Source organism: Pelophylax lessonae, assembly GCF_965119305.1.
Source record: "Pelophylax lessonae genome assembly, chromosome: 2".
Lineage (NCBI taxonomy): Eukaryota > Metazoa > Chordata > Amphibia > Anura > Ranidae > Pelophylax > Pelophylax lessonae.
The window spans coordinates 662,657,260-662,680,250 of NC_138769.1; the positions used below are offsets into that span (position 1 = coordinate 662,657,260).

General features: G+C 42.5%; 1 protein-coding gene across 1 annotated transcript in view; it reads right to left on the reverse strand.

The window, feature by feature from the left end:
* LOC309546393 (aquaporin-2-like) overlaps positions 1 to 20,330 on the reverse strand; it is a 30,847-nt gene extending 10,517 nt beyond the window's left edge. The window contains exons 1-2 of the mRNA XM_082246052.1: positions 19,945 to 20,330; positions 4,935 to 5,099 (exon numbers count right to left, since the gene is read on the reverse strand). Coding sequence (XP_082102178.1) covers positions 4,935 to 5,099; positions 19,945 to 20,307 — 528 coding nt within the window. The 5' untranslated portion in view covers positions 20,308 to 20,330. The remainder of the gene's footprint in view (positions 1 to 4,934; positions 5,100 to 19,944) is intronic.
* Positions 20,331 to 22,991: the final 2,661 nt, after the last annotated feature.

Below are 22,991 nucleotides of genomic sequence, written 5' to 3' on the forward strand. Positions count from 1 at the left end.
AGCTGAGAACCAAGCTGCAGGAAGCAGAGCTGCAGAAAAAGAGAGAGACTTTCTGCAGGGAGCTACTATGGCAATACACAGGTGCATCTCATAAAATTTGAATATCATCAAAAAGTTAATTTAGGTAATTCAATTAAAAAAAGTGAAACTCCTATATTTTATGTAGATGCGTTACACAAAGAGTGATATGTTTCAAGCATTTCTTTCTTTTAATTTTCATGATTATGGCTTACAGCTAGTGACAACCCAAAATTCATTATCTCAAAAAATTAGAATATTACATAAGATCAATAAAAAACTGAAAAGTATGTCCATGTACAGTATAGTATGCACTCAATACATGGTCAGGATTCCTTTTGCATGAATTACTGCATCAATGTGGCGTGGCACAGATGCGATCAGCCAATGGCATTTCTGAGGTCTTATGGAAGCCCAGGTTGCTTTTATAGCGGCTTTCAGCTCAACTGCATTGTTGGATCTGGTGTCTCTCATCTTTCTCTTGACAATACCCTATTGATTCTCTATAGGGTTTAGGTCAGTGATACCATGATCATTAAACTAGGTATTGGTTCTTTTGGCAGTGTGGGCAGGTGCCAAGTCCTGCTGGAAAATTAAATCGCCATCTCCATAAAGGGAAGCATGAAGTGCTCTAGAATTTCCTGGTAGAGGGCTGCACTGGACTTGATAAAACACAGTGGATCGACACCAGCAGATGACATGGCTCCCCAAAAGTAACAATACCTGGTTCATGGTATCACTGTGCTTGTTTGGCCAGCAATTATTTGGTGTATTTGGTTGTCAAGGATATCGAGTGCTGGTATCCTGTGAAACAGGCATGACCAGAAATGTATGGACATGCACAGAGAACACCAGGCAGAAATATTTGATATATAAAATTATGTGGTTTATTAAGGAACGATGCCAGTAAAACAACAATATAACAACCATAAACCAACTTAAACCAGTAAATCTTAATAGGTGAGAGAGAACACACTAAATTAACTAACTAAATTAACTAAACAAGCTAACTATGTACAAATGACAGGGTATGACTAAGAGCAGTAGTCAGTATCAAAGCCAGGGTCATACATGGAAGATCAGGCAAAGGAGCAGGGAGCAAGCCAGGACAGGGAGAGGGTACACGGGAACAGAAACAAGCAGGCAAATAAAGGATCAGGCTCAGGAACATGGGCAGGAGCAGGATGCAGGTGCATGGAATGCGAGTCAGATGGGCAAAACACCAAGGCAAGAAAAGTAGTCCAGAAAAGACTAAATACTCTATCAGCAAGGAGCATCAGGTGATAACTGATTACAATGAGCTTCTGGCTGCTGAAAGTCATCCGCCGGTGGTCACCGGAAATACAGCCTATAGGTCTGAGTGCCACCAGCAGGTGAACCAAATCCTGATGTTGGTCCAGAATTTACTGCTAATCTTCAGATAATGTTGCTAAACTTTTTTAACTCCTTTTCTGTAGGAATTTTTGTCATTCATTTAAATAAACCCACTTTATATACTACAGGTATATCAGTAAGTTTGGGCGAGTCAGCACTGGGAGCGGCAGGGGGACCCATCAATCCTGTGGCTTCTAAGGGGGTAGCTCTGCAAATAAATAAACAGGACTAAAAGTAGCCATGAGCAACCCAATCCTGGCATTAATTCAACAGTCCAATAGCATGCTCTAGTGATGACTGGGTATTTTGTGTAACCCTAAGATGGGATAATAAGGCTTCCATCTATGCACACAAATTTTTTGACCTTGTGACAGAGCCCATCTTGTCAATAAAATATTGAGAGAAGGTGGTAAGTATCCCTGTGCCAGTTTGCTAGTTGCTAAAAAAAAAAAACAAAAAAAAAACATTGGCAAGTCCCAGAACAGGGGATGAGACAAATGTTGGTCATTTTGGGGAGACATCTACCCATCTGTCTAGGGAAGACTGGATGGAAGGCACTTATCTAGGATTTCTCCTAAGTGGGGTTTGTTGAAGAAACACAATAATTCAGGCTAGGCTGCCTTTAAAAAAATCCTGCAGCCCAGAACATGGTGATTTAATAATTTTTTTGGCATTTAATGAGCCAGACCAGCACCTGGGAATCCTGCAGCCGGGCATATAATGAGCCATTTACCTTAAGCGTATACATACCTTTTTTTTGTAACTATGTCCTGTATGTTATTTTTTATTTTTTTTTTTGCAAGCCTGTACACATTTTGTGATTGGGGTTAGTATTAGAGCTCTAAGATCTCTGCTTAGTATTTAACACAGTTATAAGATAATAGATATGAGAAAGCATGAACATGATAAAGTATATTACACAATTCCAATATTTCAGGAATTGTTTGTGGTAAGAGTTCAGCAATGAATTTCATTTTGTTCAAGTTCAGATAACAGTATGGCAGATTGCCCAAAAGAGGTTATCTTGTAGTGAGTGGAATTTATTAGGAATTCTTTTGGGGACAGATATAAAAAAAAAAAAAAAGGAACAAACAAGAATTTAAGGCAAAGTGCTAAATGTATTACGTGAACAGCTATTAACCCTTGGTTTTGGATTTATTGTACTAGTAGGAAAGAAAATAAAGTTTAGATAATGTTGATAATTCTCTAATTTGGTTATAGACTTAAAACTAGCCACTGCACATAGTGCAATTAAGGTTTAAACTCATCTGAAAAGAGAGGATTTTTAATAAAACATTTTCAACAAAGCTCAAAAAAAGAAACTGTGGGCATATAACCTGATACTGTGTGCAAGAATTTATAATTCCAGCTGTAGATCATTTTTATGTTTAAAACCCTACTCCAGGCAAATAACTAATACAGAAATGAAAAACATACATGGTTCATTCTGCCGTCTACGTTCTACTATACTGGAAATTATAAGAGGTTGGTATCAAGATAACATTTGGTACCTTAGTTGCATTAAAAATAAAAATTAAAGTTAAAGTCAATATCCAAGCATAGCTTTTCTCTTCCCACCTTCTGAAGCCTTTTTCTTACTCATCTATCTCCCCCATTTATGTCCCTTGCTTGCTCCGCTTCTGTGAGTGACAACCAGTGATCCAGAGCTGCAGTCCCTGCCTACAGCGACTCATCATTTGTTTGTGAAATCATGAGGCCATTTCAGTCCTCTGCATCCTAAGTGCACCCGGCTACTGAAAAGCCAATAAGAAGTGTCCACAACATCCAGGCAGTGACAGTGACATGAGGACCCTCCTACTCTGTACAGAGGATGCTAGAAGACCTAATCTAATTGCATAATGGTGTTTTTTTTTTTTTTATATCTACCTGGAGTTGGGTATTAAAGAGTTTCTAAACTCTGGACGCGCTGCTCAAAAAATGCAGGCAAAGGACAAAAGACTAGTCACCACTATTGCCTGTAGTATCTCTGCAACTTATCTTTTCCCCATTGTTGATTTACCATGCCTTGTTCTGCACTGTTTCTGTGTGGAGGTGGCCAGGGGAGGACTGGGCCAGGGGACAGGGGGGCAATTGTCCCCTGGGACGCTATGATACCCCATAGAAAGGCTGCACTGCTTCTGCCACAGACATGCCTAAAGGATTCCTATCGAAGAGAAGTAAAAAGTCCCTGCTGCTGACCTACTGAGTGCGGGTTGAAGACAAGGACAAAGCGCAGACCCCCCCCAGCATGTATGGTGTAAACTGTGTCTGAGCAGAGGCCATTTCCATGCCCCACTGGAGACTCTTCTGCCCTGGCCAGCCCCAACCGAACTGTCCCAGCTCCCCCCAACCTCCCCCTGCTGGCCGGGTTGGGAAACCAAGATTCAGCCAGTAAATAAGAGAGTATCTGGAGCAGGGCTTCAGCTTGGAATGGGGGTCAGGAAGAGGATTTGGAGAGTGGGAGGGGGGTGAGGGAAAGTTGGAGGGGGCCGAGTCACTGCACCATGGGCCTCTGGCTTGTACTTGCCCCCTGGGCCGAAAGTTGCCAGTCTGCCCCTGGAAGTGGCCATCTTGGCAGAGGCAGGGCTTTAACTTTTCATGTCAGAGCCTCCAGCAAAGAGAACAGTGAGCAGCACAGTAGTGGCATCAGCAAATCTCCTAAGACTAGCAGCTAGAGGCAGCAGTACCTTAGATCTCACACTGCCAATATACATATATGAGACTGTATGTATGTAGGTTCAGTCCGTATTCCCTTCAGTAGGTGGCGCTAGGCTCTAACAATGGTGCAGAAGGGGAAGGAAGAAGTGAGAAAATGTATTTCTCCACTACTTCCTGCTGTCGTCAAGAGAGTAGTCGTCCGATTGGATGCTTGTGCCCTGACTAACCCCAAAGCCATCTTGGATCGAGGCAGTGTCTATTGAAGACGCTGCCCCCTGGGTTTGGCATGCATTTTTGCGAATGCTGAATGTAGGGACAGGTTCCCCCTCTGTTAGAGAAAGTGTTTAAAGCTAGGGAGAAGTTCTGGAGGAGTAGCGACTACGCCTATCCTCTGCTTGGAGTAACCTCCAAGGTGGGTGTGGACCGGCCAGGCCGTATTCACGCTCCTCATTGCAGAAGCTGTTGGCATCCTCCTAATTGAAAGCTATTCTTTGCAGATTCTGTAATTGGCTCCGGATGGCTGTGCCTACCCACCACACCTGGTTGTACCTTGTTGGGACTTCCCATAAATACACTGTTAATATCTAATTTGGCCTCTGTGTGATCCCTGTACACTGACACACCACGCTGCACCCTGCTCACATGTAGGCACAGGAGTGCTTGGGCAAACTTACAAACTAGGAATTACACTGCTATTTTTTAGGAGGAATCTAGACAAAAAGTACACTTTTTAGGCTACTGTTTAGTCACAAATAATACTTTTAAATGTTCCCTATAACATAGCAATCTTTTTGAGTTCAGTAGTAGTTTAAACTACAAACTGGACAATCTGGACATTTAAAAAAATGTTACAAATATTATCAAGAAATAATAAATATATTTACCCCAACTAGGTGACCCAGCACAACTGAGAGCCCTATGGAGAGTGCAGGTGATCCTACATTGTCATCCCGCCTGTTGTCTGTAGAGGCATAAATGCAGAGCAGAAGTTGCAGTGTTAACATGATTTCCACCGTGACGGCCTGTCCTTCTGTTGCATTGTTGCTTGGCTGAAAAAAACAATCACACTATAAATCAGATTTCAAACCCTAAGGATATTCATATGAGTTTAAATTTCCTCATGTTTACTCATACCTAAACAGGTTAGATTACTAATGCCATTTCTTGTGTATAAAAGAGACCTTGTTGCCAGAACATTCATTTCAACGACAATCTTCTCATAAGATTATATCTCCATTTAAAAAAATGATATACATATTTACCTGTAAAAGCTCCCCTTGCAAAGGCATCCAAAAAGTCCTAAGACTGTGCTTGGTGCCACCATCTTAGATTTGATTGTCAGCAGCCCTAGCAGAGCTTTCACTCTATAATATTCCCTTTTGCTGCTTCCCGGCAGCTTCATAAATGGTTATGTAGGTAGGTTAGGGGCAGAGGAGCTGGGCTAGCTTATACAGTAATTAGACACTCCCAGGAGAGGTGAGGGCTAAAAAGTGCAATGAGAGAGGGGACTGTGCTAGGTATTTGACTCCTTTTAAACCAACTTTTTCTACCAAGTTCAAGGCTAGGTTCCCACCTATGCTGCCACATGGACCACGGTTTGAGCGGGCATGAAAGCCCATTCTTTTGCCGTGCCCCATGACACGCAGGAAAGAAGTCGTTCGGCTTGTTTCTCTGTGTGGGAGGTTGTGGCTGCTAGCATTTGTCTGGGTCCCTCAGTGGCACCACCTGCACAGATGTGAACCTAGTCTAAAGGCATATTGCAAGCGAATACAAAATAATTTATGGAAAGGAAACTCACTAAAAGCAAAATATTTCAAATACTTGAATTTCTGTTCCATTTATTCGTTAGGTGACAGGGACTCTTTAGAACCGGCTTCTGGCTTGAAAGGGCATTACTATCTGTTAAATATATTGCTACTAATAAAAAAGGACAAAAATAAAATGTTCACATTATTGTAGAGATTTTACTGACAGATTTTACATATTTTTGGGACAGCCCTCTCCTATTCAGAGATATAAGATGAGTTACAATTTACTGCAGTAAGGCCTTACTTTTTGGCATTCCCTTTCCAATAAAGCCCAATGAGAACTTTGGATACATAAACATTTGAAGAGATCGGTTTAAGGTACAGTAACAGTATGTGATATGTTTACATCCTATTTCAGATGTTGTTCTGTTTTACAACTTGAGTAACAGATCTAAGTACAGTTAAAGAGCAGAATAAGCCTATCCTTAGTTTTTACAGCAGCCTTCTGATGAGCTTGTGCTCCAGGCAAACAATAGAGTGAAACTGAGGGTGGGCTTTATAAGTAAATCTCCTGTGAATCTTTATACAAGGTATACAAGTCAGATATTCATAAGAAGGGGTTGCCATCAGTTTTAAAACACAAGGGCCAAGAAGGCCATCAATAGCATTCCAATGGGTTGTGAAGATGGTTCTGTTGTAGCATGCTCTTTCTTTCATTTGGTCCTTTTTCTGGTGTTCACTTCACTGTCCCACCTCTCTCTCCCTCTACCCTCCTCTTTCTTTCTCTCCACCACTCTCTCTCTTTCTCTCCCGCCACCACTTTTTTTCTCTCCATGGCTCATTCTTTCATTCTATACACCTTTTGCTTTCTCTCTGCACCTCTCAATCTCCTCACCCTCCTTCACCCTCTTTCTCTACCTCTCTCTGTATTTCTTTCTTTCTTGCCACATCTCATTCTCTCTCTCTCTCTCTCTCTCTCTCTCTCTCTGTCTCTCTCTCTCTTTACCTCTACTTCTCTTTACCTCTCTCTCCATATCTCTTTTTCTTTACCTTTTTGTCTATCTAACTCTCTCTCTCTCCCTCTACTTCTCTCACTCTCTTTCTTCATCCTCACATCTCTCCACCCTTTTCCCTTTCTATTACTCTAATCACTTTCACTTCTTTTAGCAGATATTTCTCCTTCTCTGAGTTTCCTTCTTATACACAAGGCCATAAATAATTTCCCAATGGGTTGTGAACAGTGTTGGGGGTAACGAGTTACAAAGTAATGGATTACAGTAACTACATTACTTTTTTTGGTAATGAAGTAACGTAACTAGTTACAATACTAATATTGGTAACTACACGATTTCACTAGGCTATAGGCAGTGCTTTAAGTGGGCCGGTATGCATTGGTACTCAGAACCGCCACTTCCAAATATGGCTCTTGAGCATACCGCCACCTCTCCGTGCGCCTTAGCGTACCAGTACGCTCATTTTGGACATCTGCTCCCTCAATTGCCCCCTCCCCCCCAAGAATATTTCCCACTCCAGAGCCAGACCAGTCACCACCAGGGAGTCCCCCTACTATTATAGCCTAATTTATAGGCTATAATAGAGTACCAGCCCCTCTTTTGGGCCACTTAAAGCACTGGCTATAGGAGGTAACTACACTACTTTACTAGGCTATAGGAACACGCTTTCCTGCGTTACCCAAGCCGTGCGATACAATCCTTATTTCGAAGAATAGAGAGGGATGAAGTTTATGACTTTTTGTTGCACTTTATGTTTTATTCTGTTTTTTCATGTTTTGTTCTCATTTTTCCCAAAGCCTGTGTTTAAACAATAAACTCTATGCAGAAAGAGTGTCATGTATCTTCTTCTACACGGTCAATTAAGAAAGAGGAAAGTAAAGTAATAAGTAGTGAAGTTACTTTTCAAATGCAGTAACTAGTAAAGTAATCTCGTTACAATTTACAGAAGTAACTAGTAACTAGTTATATTTTTTGAGTAACTACCCCAACACTGGTTGTGAAGATGGCTTGTAGCATGTTCCTTTTTTCTTTTGGTCCTTTTTTTGTTGTTCACTGTCCCACCTATGTCTCCCTCTACCTTCCTCTCTCTTTCTCTCTACCATTCTCTCTCTTGCTTTCTCTCTCCCCACCCCTCTCTTTCTCTCCCACCAACTCTTTCTTGCTCTCCATGGCTCATTCTTTCATTCTCTACACCTCTTGCTGTCTCTCTGCACCTCTCAATCTCTTCGCCCTCCTTCACTCAGTCTCTCTCTTTCTTTCTTTCTTTCTCCACACCTCTCATTCTCTGGAAAACAGGGGTATAGGCGCTACAACATTACCCCTTGGTACTCAGACCTTGAGGCTGCTAACAACACCTCCAACGTTCCAGAGTAAGGAAAGGCATGGTCGGCACTCAGGATGACATCCAAAAAATATTTATATTTATAAATAAATATTTATTTATTAAGTAAACATGTACAATGCTGTAAGTGTCGGCTCACACTATGGCGATCCGACTTCGGAGGCGCCCTATGAAGTCGCGTGCAACGCGACTTCGGCGTGACTTGCATGGACTTCACATAATGAAAGTCAATGCAAGTCGCTCCGATGTCGCCCCGAAGTAGTACAGGAACTATTTTCTAAGTCGGAGCGACTTGAGTCGCTCCTATTAGAACGGTTCCCATAGCACAGAATGGACCGCGACTTGTCAGGCTGACCAGTCGCCTGACAAGTCGCGGTAGTGTGAACCAGGACTAAAACAGCCTACGTGTTTTGGACGTTAGTCCTTAGTCATGGCTCATGACTAAGGACTAACGTTTGAAATCTGTAGGCTGTTTTACAGCATTGTACATGTTTACTTAATAAAGAAATACTATTTTTTAGATGTCACCTCCCACTCTTTCTCTGCCTTTCTCTCTTTACCTCTAGTTCTCTTTACCTCCCTCTCCACATCTCTTTCTTTCTCTCCACATCTCTCTATCTTTCGTTACCTTTTTGTCTCTCTAGCTCTCTCTCCCACTAATTCTCTCACTCTGTCTCTTTCTTCATCCTTACATCTCTCCACCCTTTTCCCTTTCAGTTACTCTAATCACCTTCACTATTTTTAGTAGATATTCGCCCTTCTCTCAGAGTTCCCTCCTCATATACAAGGGCTGTAAAGATTGCTGTTCCTTCTTTCTTTTGGTCCTTTTTTTGTTGTTCACTTCACTCCCCCACCTATGTCTCCCTTTACCTTCCTCCCTCTTTCTCTCTACCACGCTCTCTCTCACTTTCTCTCCCGCCAACTCTTTCTGTCTCTCCATGGCTCGTACATTCATTCTCGACACCTCTCAATCTCTATCTCTGTGCCTATCTTTCTGTTTACTGCTTTCTTTCTTTCTAGCTACTTCTCTCTCTCTCTCTCTCTCTCTCCAAATCTCACTCTCTTTCTTTCTTTACCTCTCTTTCTCTCTAACTCTCTCTACTTCTCTTTCTTCATCCCCGCATCTCTCCACCTCTTTTCTTTTCTATTAGTCTGATCTGATATTCCTCTCTCTCTCAGAGTTCCCTCCTTATACTCAATATCTGAGAATACATTGATAATATAACAGGAAACAACCAGCTCCAATGTACTTTACAATTACATTGCACATGTACACTGTACAATTACAATTACTTTGGATACTTTTCTATGCTAGATTCTCATTATGACCTGCCTAGTGGTCATCAATGCGTCAAGCCAACCAAGTAATCAAGATATTTTAATAGTGATAAACATCAAATCATTATAATTATGAGTATTGACAAACTCCTGACTTTCTTTAATTAGATGCTCCATGTGACATTTAAGATTCCACCATTATTCATCCTGGGATCTAACTTTAAAACAAGGAAGTAGTGCAGTATATTTCCAAAGCACAATACAACAAATAATTATGACCTTTATGATTTCAAAACTATCCCTTTGAAACTACAGTTCATACTTTTCTGTGCCCTAATTCTGAGAGTTGCAAAAATGATTGTTACTGGATAATGAAGGTGATGGATGGATGAGATAAATGATAAGCTTTGACTACAGATGACTCACAGATGTACAGAGGCAGATCGGTCTGCAAAAGTAGATATGTGGAGATGATCCCTTTGGAGGAAGGAGTAGGATATCCATATAACATAGAAGATTGCAGCACTGATAGAAGATGCATGCATGTTTTTCTGATTTGTTTTAGGCACAAAGCACTTTATTATATATATGAATATGTATATATGAATTGATACATGATCACGGAGTACTTTAAAATTTATGAATTTATTTATTATTGGGTCACTAATAGCACTGAAGAGGTAACATAAGTATTACAGTTAAAGAGGAAGTAAAGTAAAAAAAAAAAACCGAGAAAAAAAAAGCCCTGTAAAGAGAAAGGCATAATGAGCTAGTATGCATCGCATACTAGCTCATTATGTAGTACTTACCTTAAAACGAAGCCCCCGCCGTGCCGCCACCTCAGCAACAGGACGGCGACATGTCCTGCCGTCCCGCTTCCGGGTTCGCGTCCTCCGGCCATCTGATTGCGCGCGGGAGCCGCCGTTCACGGCACTGAGCTCTGAAGGAACGGCACGGGTGGCCGTTCCCTCAGAGCGCCTGCGCCGATGACGTCATCGGCAGTTTGCGCTGTAAATATCTCCTAAACGGTGCAAGTTTGGGAGATATTTATAGCACCTATAGGTAAGCCTTAATATAGGCTTACCTATAGGTAAAAGTTATACAAGAGGGTTTACAACCTCTTTAAGCACTTTGATGGCATTGCATATATAAAAACAATAAAATAGTGGCACCCCCCCACATTAGTCATCTGTCACATGTCCGCAGTTGCTTTTTGGCAATCAAACCCTAACAATTCAGTCACCTGTAGCATATCTGCAGTCTTGAGAAGATTTCTATAGCATGTTCATAGTTCTTAATGGTTGGTAAACCAGCTTTTTACAATGGTAGCAGTAAAAGTCAGATGGAAATCTGGTGTCCCATTGCTAAAAAATGGACATGCCACATTTCTACTCAATGTTTGCTATAATTATACCACATTTGAGCCTATTGTGTTTATCAGTCTATACCCATATATTTCTGCTGTGCCATATATAGTATGTGCAGTTAGCAGTGTCTGGTCATAAAAAAAAAAAGATGAAAACTCCACATATACCGGTTAATATGATAAAGTCTCCATCTGTTTGTCAGATAACAATGTTATATAATTATAATAAAAAAGTAACACTTCAATTATGAATATTGAACCCTGTGCATATCTACCATTGAAGTGTACAGCTCCCTGACCAAGAAATGCCTGCATAATATTTGAACTTTAATCTTGTAACCATACCTGGAAACTTTTAAAAATCTCAATTCCTGAACATGGGGACCGAGTGGTGGGTGGTGCTAATAGTGGCACATGAGAGCAAACTATGCCAAATGCAGGCTATGGCCACTGTTTAATAGAGCAACTATGTGGCAAATGAGATTTAATGTTGATAAATGTAAAGTTAAGCACTTGGGGGCTAAGAATTTGCATGCATCATACATACTAGGTGGAGTAGAACTGGGGCAATCCATAGCGGAGAAGGATCTGGGTGTTCTGGTAAATCATAAGCCTAATAATAGCATGCAATGCCAAGCAGCTGTTTCCAAAGCAAGCAAAATTCTTTCTTGTATTAAGAGAGGTGTGGAGAGAGAGAGATATCATTTTACAAAATCATTAGTAAGGCCTCTTCTGGAATATGCAGTTCTCTTTTGGGCACCAGTTCTTAAAAAGGATATCGGGGAACTGGAGAAAGTGCAGAGAAGGGCAACCAAACTAATAAGAAGCATGGAGGAGCTCAGCTATGAGAAAAGATTAGAGGAACTGAATTTATTCTCTCTTAAAAAGAGGAGATTAAGGGGGGATATGATCAACATGTAAAATACATAAGGGGTCCATATAGTGAACTTGGTGTTGCATTATTCACTTTAAGGTCATCACAGAGGACAAGAGGGCAATCTTTAGGTCTGGAGGAAAAGAGGTTTAATCTTCAAAGAAAGGTTTCTTTACAGTAAGAGCTGTGAAAATGTGGCATAAACTCCCTCAAGAGCGGATTCTGTCCAGCTCAGTAGATTGCTTAAAAAAAGCCTGGATCCCTTCTTAAAGCGGTAGTATCCCACTTTTTGACACTTTTACCTACAGGTAAGCCTATAATAAAGGCTTACCTGTAGGTACAAATAATATCTCCTAAACCGGCATGGTTTAGGAGATATTTACAGTGCATGCAGGCGCTCTCGCGAGCGGCGCATGCGCTCTGAAGGTCCAGGGGGACCTTCAATTAATTTGCTGGGAGCTTGCCGGAAAATTACTCCCACGCGTCATCGCGGCTCCGGCCAATCATCGCGCCGGAGCCGTCTCTTCCGGCCAATCACCGCGCCGGAGCCGACGAACCCGGAAGAGATGGCGAGGGATCATGGCAGCGCCTGCAGCGATGTCCAGGGGTCCGTGTGGGGGCTTTGTTCTAAGGTAAGTTACACATAATGGGCTAGTATGCTATGCATACTAGCCCATTATGCCTTTGTCTTGCAGGGTTTTTTTTTTCCTAGGGTTTACAACCGCTTTAAAGGAGTTGTAAAGTCAGAAGGTGTTTTATCTTAATGCATTCTATGCATTAAGATAAAAAACCTTCTGGGTGTAGCAGCCTCCCCAGCACCCTCTAATACTTACATGAACCCCTTCTCTTAGCGATGTCCATGAGTCCCTTGGCCGCCCACACACAGAGCTGCTGTTCGGCCCCGCCCATCTCTCTCCTGATTGGCTGAGACACAACTGTGGCACGATTGGCTCCCGCCGCTGTCTATCAAAGTCAGTTAGCCAATCAGGAGATAGATGGACGGGGCCGAACAGCAGCTCTGTGTGTGAACGGACACACAGGACTGCAGCTCGGCTTGGGTGCCCCCATAGCAAGCTGCTTGCTGTGGGGGCACTCGATGGGAGGGAGGGGCCAGGAGCAGCAACGAGGGACCCGAGAAGAGGAGGATCTGGATTGCTCTGTGCAAAACCAACTGCACAGAGGAGGTAAGTATAACAAGTTTGTAATTTAAAAAAAAAAAAAAACCTGAGACTTTACGATCACTTTAACTGTACATAATATAACTGGATACTAACATTTATAGGTAAAGTTGATCCAGGGAATATTGGATTGCCTCTCGGGGGATCAGGGAGGATTTTTTTTCCTGCTGTAGCAAATTGGATCATGCTATGCTGGGGTTTTTGTTTGCCTTCCTCTGGATCAACTGTGGGTATAGGACTGTGTATATAGGATTGTAAAAATATTTTTAAATTTTTTTGTTCCCTTTTATTGGTTGAACCAGATGGACTTGTGTCTTTTTTTCAACCTGACTAACTATGTAACTATGGAATCAATTCAAAATTCTGGGTCAGTTCCAGCAAGTTCTCAGATATTCTTGTAACTCTTCTCAGGAGGTCCTGCCCTCTCTTTTTTAGTTTTGCTGCATTATTTGTCAACAGCTGGCCAAATAAGGCAGCAAGTGAAAAGTATAGTAAAAACCAACTATTAACCACTTCTGGACCGGAAGGATTTGCCCCCTTAATGACCAGGCCATATTTTGCGAATCGGCACTGCGTTACTTTAATGGACAATTTCGCGGTTCGTGCAACGCTATACCTAAATAAAATTGATGTCCTTTTTTTTCCCCACAAATAGAGCTTTCTTTTGGTGGCATTTGATCACCTGTGCAATTTTTAGTAAAAATCAAAATTTTTTAACATTTTAGGCCAATTTGTTTTCTGCTACATATTTTTGGTAAAAAAACAAAAATAAAATCGCAATAAGCGTATTTTGATTGGTTTGCACAAAAGTTATCGCGTCTACTAACTACGGGAAAGATTTATGTCATTTTTTTTTTTTTACTAGTAATGGCGGCGATCTGCGATTTTTAGTGGGACTGCGACATTGCGGTGGTCAGATCGGACCCCTAACTGACATTTTTTACACTTTTGGGGGGGACCAGTGACATTACTGCAGTAATCAGTGCTACAAATATACACTATTACTGTAATAATGACCCTGGCAGGGAAGGGGTTAACATTATGGGTGATCAAGGGGTTAAATGTGAGCCTGGGGGAGTAATTATAACTGTGGGAGGCGGGGCTTGTGAAAGGATCATAGAGACCTGTGTTCCTATATAGAAGGATCACAGGCGCTCTGTGATCATTCCAGAGAGAAGAATGGTCAGCTGTGTTTACAACAGCTGAACGTTCTTTTCGATCAGCGCGGATCAATCGCGGGTGTCAGGCGGCAACCGGAGCTGCTTGCCTGTGCATCGGCTTCCCCGCTGCCGAGTGGGGGTGCGCGCTCGCCCCCTAGCTGCAGGCGCACGACTAACGTAGGTCTACGTCGGTTTGCGCAGGAGGGCCGCCCTGCCGCAGTAAAAAGTCGGCGGGCGGTCCGGAAGCGGTTAATATTTGGTGCCAGGCATATCTCTAAAAGTGATTTTCCATTCAGACACAGCTCAGTCCCATCCCCTCACTCTCCTCATTAGCTCGCTGAATTTGATTGACAGCAGCAGGAGCTAATGGCGCCCAATGTGTGTCTCAGCCAATTAGCAGTGAGAGTCCCGGACAGCCGAGTTTCTCGTGCAACATTGCTGGATTGAGGTTGGGCTCAGAAAAGTATTAGGGGGGCTGAGGGGGGCTGAGGGGGGCTGCTTCACACAGAAGGTTTTTTTTTTTTATCTTAAAGCATAGAATTCATTAAGGTAAAAAAACAATAAAGAAAATCCTTCTGCCTTTAGAACCACTTTGAGAAGCTTACAATCTAAGGTCCCTGCCTCCCATGCATACTAGGGCCAATTTACCTACCAACATGTCTTTTGAGTGTGTGTGCAAACAAAGGGAGAACATACAAACTTCATGTAGGTAGGGTTGTGGTTGGGATTTGAACTGGTGACCCTAGTGCTGCAATGCTAACCACTAAGCATTGTGCTGTGTAAAAATAAGTACGTTCAGCGGGTGCAAGCATGCATGTTTATGACCCAAAAGATGGCGGTCTCCTGTGCAATCACAACCATAACGGCAGGCGAACACGAATATTTGCACCTGCAGTGGAGCCCTGTGGATGTCTACAATAAAAACAATAGCAATAGCAATGAGCTGGGAAAGTCCATCACTTGCCTTCCTTTGAGGGGTATCAGTGAAGACCTTGAGCAGGGGCTGACTGGCAACTTCCAGTCCAGGGGGCAAATACAAACCAGAGGCCCATGGTGCAGCGACTCAGCACCCCTCCCATCCTCTCTCTTCCTGGCCTCCTCCTGATCCCCATTCCAGGCTGAAGCTTCGCTCCAGGTACTCTCTACTCATGGGCCAAATCTGTTTTCCCGACCTGGCCAGCAGGGGGCGGTTGGGGGGATCTGGGACAGCTCAGTCGGGGCTGGCTGGAGGAGGAGAGTCAGGCATGGAAACGGCCTTTGCTCAGATACAGCTTACACCATCCATGAAGGGGGGCAGGTCTTTGCTCTGTCCTTGTCTTTATTCCGCACTCAGTAGGTCAGCGGTGGGGACTTTTTACTTCTCTTCACCAGGAATCCTTTAGGCATGTCTGTGGCAGAAGCGGTGAAGCCTTTTTATGGGGCATCAGAGCGACCCAGGGGGCAATTTCCCCCTCTGCCCCCTGGCCCAGTCCTCTCCTGACCTACAGCAATACAACCTTTCCCCAATGAGATTGTAAAGGACCGGATCAGGTGACCCAGTGCCATCTTAAGAGCATTAAAGGGCCCCGGGCAATGCAGTGCACTGGGGCCCTGACTACACAATCATCCACGAGAATAAAAATGCAAGTAATCGATAAGGCGATATTTCAGCAGTGCCAGGCTAATGATCGTTTCCAAGTTTGGTGGCTGGATCCGGTGAACACACACACAGACGGGAGTCAGACTCCACTGTACTGTGTGTGCCTGTTTCCGTGGAGGCGGGCAGCCATTTCTGCAATTGTGGGCTCCCCCTCCATGGCCCAAGTGGCCTGACAGCAGCACAGGCACTTTCCACCTGCTAAGTTAGGCGGCAGAATGCACACGGGAATCGGGACTAATGCATGGCTGGGGCTGGGTTGCAGGGCAGGTGGAGCCCCCCTGGGCAAGTGGGGCCCCCGGACAACTGCCCAGCATGCCCATTCGGTAAGATGGCTCTGAGGTGAACATGCTTTTATGTATATACTTATTTATAAAGAGAGCGTTGCCTAAGAGATCTGCCATTGCTCCCCAGCATTTAATAAAATATGCTTTTTATCCTCCGCAGAAACAAAAGGTTTAATCTTGATGCTTTAAGAAATATATTCCGCATTTGGCAGTGTTTCTTTTTCATCTTTTATTGTTATCTTCTTTATGATTTCTTCTTAGTTCAACAATATTTTCCAAGACATTAGTTTATGAAGTGCAGGCAAATCGCATTAGCTCAAAGCTCCAGACACATATCACTGGAGCAGATACAGTTTCACTTTATTAACTAGACTAAAAATATATTTGACTTTTTTTTCCCTGTAATGTGGGGAAAAGTGCATTATTTAACTACACACAGGTTTATAGCCACAAAAGAAATGAAGAAAATGTTTCAAATGTTATATGTTTATATTGGGAATATTCAGAACCAAGGCATATTTTTAAAATGGCTTTTCTAGCGTTTATTTATTCTGAGTTGTAGCTGGATGTTCCTATTGTGTTTGCAATGATTACTGGTTTCTGCTTGGAAACATTTCATTATAGAAAGAAACCCACTGGCGGTAGAGGCTGCAACCGATGTTGGGTCTATAAGGCTGCATAAAAAGATTGCAAAATTGCAGCCCAAAGTTAGACGGTATTGGGAAGGGAGATTAACCACTTAAGGACCGGAAGGTTTTACCCCTTTAATGACCAGGCCATTTTTTGCGATACTTTAACTGACAATTGCACGGCCCTGCGACACTGTACCCAAACAAAATTGATGTCCTTTTTTTCCCCACAAATAGAGCTTTCTTTTGGTGGGGTTTGATCACCTCTGCATTTTTTTTTTTTTTTTGCTCTAGAAACAAAGAAAGAGGGATAATTCTAGAAAAAAAAATTAATATTTTACTTTCTGTTATAAACCATTCCCAATAAAAAAAAAAAAATTAAAAATCTATTTTTTTCATCAGTTTAGGCCAATATGTACTCTGCCACACATTTTTGGTAAAAAAAAATCCCAATAAGTGTATATTGATTGGTTTGCGCAAAAGTCATCTCGTTTACAAAAGCAGGACTGTGACATTGCGGCAGATAGACCGGACACTTAACTGACACTTTTGGGGGGACCAGTGACATTACTACAGTAATCAGTGCTAAAAATATGCACTGTTAGTGTACTAATGACACTGGCAGGGAAGGGGTTAACACCCTGCCAGTGTCATGATCAAAGGGTTAAATGTATCCATAGGGGGTGCTTTCCAACTGTGTGGGGGATGGGCTCACTGGATGAACCTAAATAGGTGGAGCACAGGATCCCTGTGTTCATCACTGAAAGTACAGCAGTCTGCCGTGTTTACATTGGCAGACCGCCATTCGGTCTCCATGGGGAGCGATCGTGGGTGCCTGGCGGACATCGGGTCCAGCAGACCCATTGATTGGCTCCCCCTCTAGGTGAGTGTGCACGCCCCTGCTATCTGTTACACGAAGCGACATACAGGTACGTCATTTCGCGTAACAGAGCCGACCTGCCGCAGTAAAACTACAGAGGCTGGTCGGCAAGTAGTTAAAGTGGTCTGCATGGGCAGATTACAAGTTTCCTTTAAAGTGAACCTGTGCTCAGACTATAGATGTTAAAGTATTTAGATATTCTTAACAATTGGAGAATTAACTTTAAATCAGTCATTGACCTCTGTAACTGCACGAATCATTTATATGCAAATTTTCCAACAGATATACTAAAATGAGGTTGTAGTTGGTTTCTCAGTAGCCTAGAGCACCTGCACTGTGTTCACATTGGAAGGCTGCTAATTCACTGCTGGGAGTGGGAACAGAAGGGAATGGGATGCGACTTTAAAGCATTTGTTACCCCAACACTTCATATTCCTGATATGTGCCTGCTGTACCATGTACTTGTATGAGAAAGTATCCTGATCTCTTTGTATTGCTTCCTTTGCGTGAAATCCCTGGCGTTCCTGCCAGTCCCTCTTTTTCCTAAAAAAAAACTGACCACACTAAGCAGGAGAGCACAGCGTGGTCAGTTCCCTAGGTATGCTGGGAACTAAAGCTGGATACACACTATACATTTTTCATTAGATGTTTTTACTTTAGATTTACCAAAACCATATAATATGAGGTCAAACCTAAACACTTTAAATTTGTATGCAATCAGACAGACCCTTGCACTACATAGTTGAAAGTAAATCTAAAGGAAATCTAACAACAAAAGTTGTATAGTGTGTATTCAGCCTTAGTGTACTCTCCTCCAATGATGAGACTTGTCCTGACACGCCTCCACTGCACAGCCATTCACTGGGAAGCTCAGTGTGTTGCTGCTTCTCCTCCCCCCAACTCCTATGCAGCTGAGAACAGAGGGAATGTGATCACTTATAAAAAAAGGGAAACAAGGTATTTATAATATTTTTTTCAAATCTATACACAAATGTTTTGCCATTCATTTCTATTTTAAACGGAATAAGTTATTTTACAAGGTGATCATTTACAATCACTTTAAGTGTTTGTTAACCAACATTTTATATTCCTGATATGAGCCTGCTGTACCATGCACTTGTATGAGAAAGTCTCCTGGTCTCTTTGTATTGCTTCCTTTATGTGAAATCCCTGGTGTTCCTAGCAGTCCAGCGGCTTTCCTATTAAAAACTGACCACACTAAGCAGGAGAGCACACTGTGGTCAGTTCTCTAGCTATGCTGGGAACTCTGCCTGCTCTCCTCCAATGATCAGGCTTGTACTGACACGCCCCTTTGGTACAGCCATTTACTGGCAAGCTCAGTGTGCTGCTGCTTCTTCTGCCCCCAGCTCTTATGCAGCTGAGAACAGAGGGAATGTGAACATTTATTTAAAAAAAAAAAAGGAAAAGGGGTATTTATAATGTTTTTTCATATCTATACAAACATGTTTTGCCTTTAATTTATTTTTAAACCAAATGGGTTGTTTTACAAGGTGATCATTTACAATCACTTTACGTGATTCTGCTGTGAACTATGCTTAACAGTGCCTGTAGTTACAGAGGTAAATGAGGACTTGTTTTAAAGAGCTTTTCATTCATTGTTGACACATTATTTCTGAAAACACTGGATATTTGACTGTAATGCTGACAGTCATGGCTGTCTTCTGCTTTTATCATTTCTAAATCAGTCATGGAGCAATTATGCAAGTGAGGTTGCCTTGACTTTTGCCATACATGCAGTGCCCCCCCCCCCCCCAAAAAAAAAAATCCAGCACTAATCTGTAACCCCCACCCCTCTTAGTATAAATTCCCCGTGCAAGCCAAATTTCTCCCAAAACAGAAATGCAAAAATTCTTCCTCCAACTAGTACAAACCCCCTGTCCCACCACAAATCTTTGTCCCCCAGGCCCCCCTTCTAGTTAACCCCCTGATAAAGAAAAAAAATCACCCCTATCTCAAATTCTCACTCCCCTTCCCCCCTTGTCCTGGCCCTGCATACACGCTCTGGGTCAATGACTAAGACATTCTATTTAACCAGACATCTAGACAAGTGATACTTTTAGAAGGAGATCAGCAATGGCAGTCCCATATGTATTTGATGCCTATAAACTTTTTTTTATGTCATTGAACCATGACCAATTTGTCAGTGCACATTGATAATCAGAGGACCCATAACCAGACTTATAGACCAATGGTTTGCATATTACACTAATGCATTAGTCCTAATCTAGTCTTGCAGGGTTAATTTTTGTTTGGGTTTTCTCTAAGAGCACTGGTTCTCTGCCACAACCCAAAAGCACGATGGTAACCTTGTAAACTTTAGGTTGTACCTACGTTGTGCTTGACTGACTGCAGAAGAAATGTATCTTGTAAGCTTCTCTTGGTAGAAATTGTGGAATTTGCTTCAACTATATACATGAATGCAATACATAATTACATATGCAACCCTGTTATTATCCATTGCCCTTCCATCACAGCAACTTACCCCATTAACACCAAAGCTTCCATGAAATTCTTCAGGAGTAAATTCATATAGCAAGCCAGCTCCAATCACAGCTCCCAACAGTTGGGCACAGACATAACAAACGGCACGAAACAAGGAAATCTGAGATGATACCAGGAATGCCACAGTCACAGCTGGATTAAGATGGGCACCACTGATATGCCCAATGGACTGGACAAGAGTCCCAATACCCAGACCAAAAGTGAAGGATATCTGCAAGACTGTTGGAAGTTGTGATGGCCAAATCAATGTCGAGCCAAGTCCGAAGAAGACAAATATTAAAGTTCCCAAAAGTTCTGCAGCAAATGCCCGTGTGAAAGTTCCGCTACACATCTCCATCATCATTATTGGTTTATGCACGACCAGAAGAGAAACTCCTTATTAGAAATGTTTGCCTTCTGTAGATCTCAATGAATGATATGGGAAGGAACAGAGCAACAAATTATATACAAGGTAGGATGATTGCAATATTACAAGGGGTGGCACCCAGTCCACAGAAAATGATAGCTTCTATCAGAAACACAAAACTTTTATACTGCTACAGAGGCTCCTTCAGTAATGATCCAGGAGAACATCCTTCCCAACTAATTATTTCCCGATAGAAGGAACTGTTAAGCATGTCTCTCCTCTGAGTACTTGCAGCTTAGATGAATAAAATGTTACTGGAGAGCAGCAGGAACTTTCTTAGGACATGTAAGTATTGTCATCTGTGAACACATGTGTACTATTCATGCCACATTGTTGACTTGTTAACATGAGACACTAAGATGGAAGTCAATGACTTGTATGAAACACTCTCCTCCTCATTATATGCTTGTTCTGTCTCTTATTAATTGTGCAGTAACTGGACATAAGAAATTATGAAATGATTATCTAACTGTATGAATACAATTTGTAAAATTTTTCCCAACGTAAGCAAATTTGCATTAGCAGATCTCAGATAAGACTTTTTGGGTATGAGTGTTTTAAACATTGCCACCATAAGCCCAAAGTAGACATAACTGAATGCCATTTGTTTTTCTAAAGCACAGTGTATCAAATAAATTCTCAAAAATACTGTATTTAGTTTTATTTTTTATTTTTATTCCTTTGCATTTAAAGTGATATGAGGCCCGGTTCACACTACGTCGCTCCGACTTAGGGGGCAACCTGTGAAGTCGGCACGACTTGCACGGACTTCATAAAATGAATGTCTATGCAAGTCGCCTCCAGGTCGCCCTGAAGTAATACAGGACCCTTTTTCTAAGTCGGAGCGTCTTGTGTCGCTCCTATTAGAACGGCTCCTGTACCGCACAATGGGAGCGTGACGGACCGCGACTTGTCAGCCTGACAAGTCGCGGTCCAATTCGAACTAGTGTGAATGCGGTGTAAAACTATTTTATTTATTTTTTTTACATAACGAACAGGTTTATACTTATCTCCTCTGTGCAATGGAATTCTTCTGGGGTTCCTCATTGGCACTCTTAGCTCTTCCTCTCCTTAGTGTTCCCCCAGAGCAAGCAGCTTGCTATGGGGGAACACCTGTAGGTTCACGCTATAGACACAGACAGCGCAGCTCTGCCCCCCCCCCCCCCCGCTCCCTCGTTAGAGGATTTGACTGACAGCAGAGGGAGCCAACGGCTCCAAGCCAAGCCTGTGAGGGTGAGGGTGAGGACAAGGGAGAGAGCCGCTACAGATGGGCACAGCACGGATCAGGTGAGGACTAGGGTAAGCATAAGGGGGGTGAGGGGGGAATACTGCTACCTAAACATTTTGTACCTTACGGCAGAGAATGCATTAAGACAGGGGTGTCAAACTCAATGTCATCGAGGGCCGCATCAGCATTATGGTTGCCCTCAAAGGGCCGGTTATATCTGTAAGATTAGATGTCCAGAGCACCCCATGCCCCCTTACATGAGATGTCAAGAGCCCCCCCACCATCAGAAGTCAAGAGTCACCCACCCTTTCTTACATCACAATGCACCCCCTTAACTTGTGCTGCTGCCAGTAAGAAGATGCCTGAACAATACTGGTGACCTGGTCGCGCCATTACCCCCCATTTATTTTAATACATTACTTACTAAGAGGACAGGAAATCTGAGCTCTATAAATTAGATGAGTAAATGTGGAAATGCTTTCTGTTTGTGCCCCTATAGAACTTCCTATTTTATATGCAAAAAGAAATGGGAGTCACATGTAGATTTCAATAGAACAGGGAGGGTTTGGTAGGGTTGAGGAGAGTTAGGAAGCATTGGAAACGTTTATTGCTGCACATATCACCTCCCGTAAAGTGTCACTAAACCCACAACAGTAAAATCAGCCTGTACATGCAGTAAAGCATGCTTGTTATACTCACTGTGGAACCTAAGGGGTTAATCCTCTGCATTGTGTAAAAAGGATATTTGATCCTGTCTTCTCTGATCCTCCCCTCCTTCCACTGCCCCCTGATAATTTCCTGATAACACAGAGTCTATGGAGTCAGGCTGCACATGCTCAGTTTGGTATGTATTGCTAGAGAGGTTTTTTTTTCTCCTTGGGAGGATGCATGTGATCAGCACAGAGCCAATCAGCTCTGTCCAGACAGAGGGTCAGGGGTTTTGCAGTCTCATAGGTCAGAAAACTCCTCCTACAAGCTTTAACCAGTGCTTGGCTGGACACTGATAGAAGTCGCAAGATTGTTCTAACTGCTGATGAGAAAAGGTATTTAGCGGATGATATTAACTAAAATAATTGTATTTCTATGTTCTGTCTACTGTGGGAGATCAGATATAGTAAATGCAGGGTCCTAGGTTTAGTATCAGTTTAACCAAAAGTACCTTTTATTTTGAAGTGGTGGGGCTACGTAGTCATGTAACAAGAGCTATACCTACTGTATAGTAGCATAGATATCAATAAAAAAACCCTAGCCAGGAAGTAGTCTGTTAATGACAAAGGTAGTGAGTAGTGTTGAGCGAACACAGACTGTATTATTCGTGTTCGTACCGAATAAATGGATTTTTGTTACCCGAACACGGACCTGAAAACTTTACTGTATGTTCGGGTTTAAAATC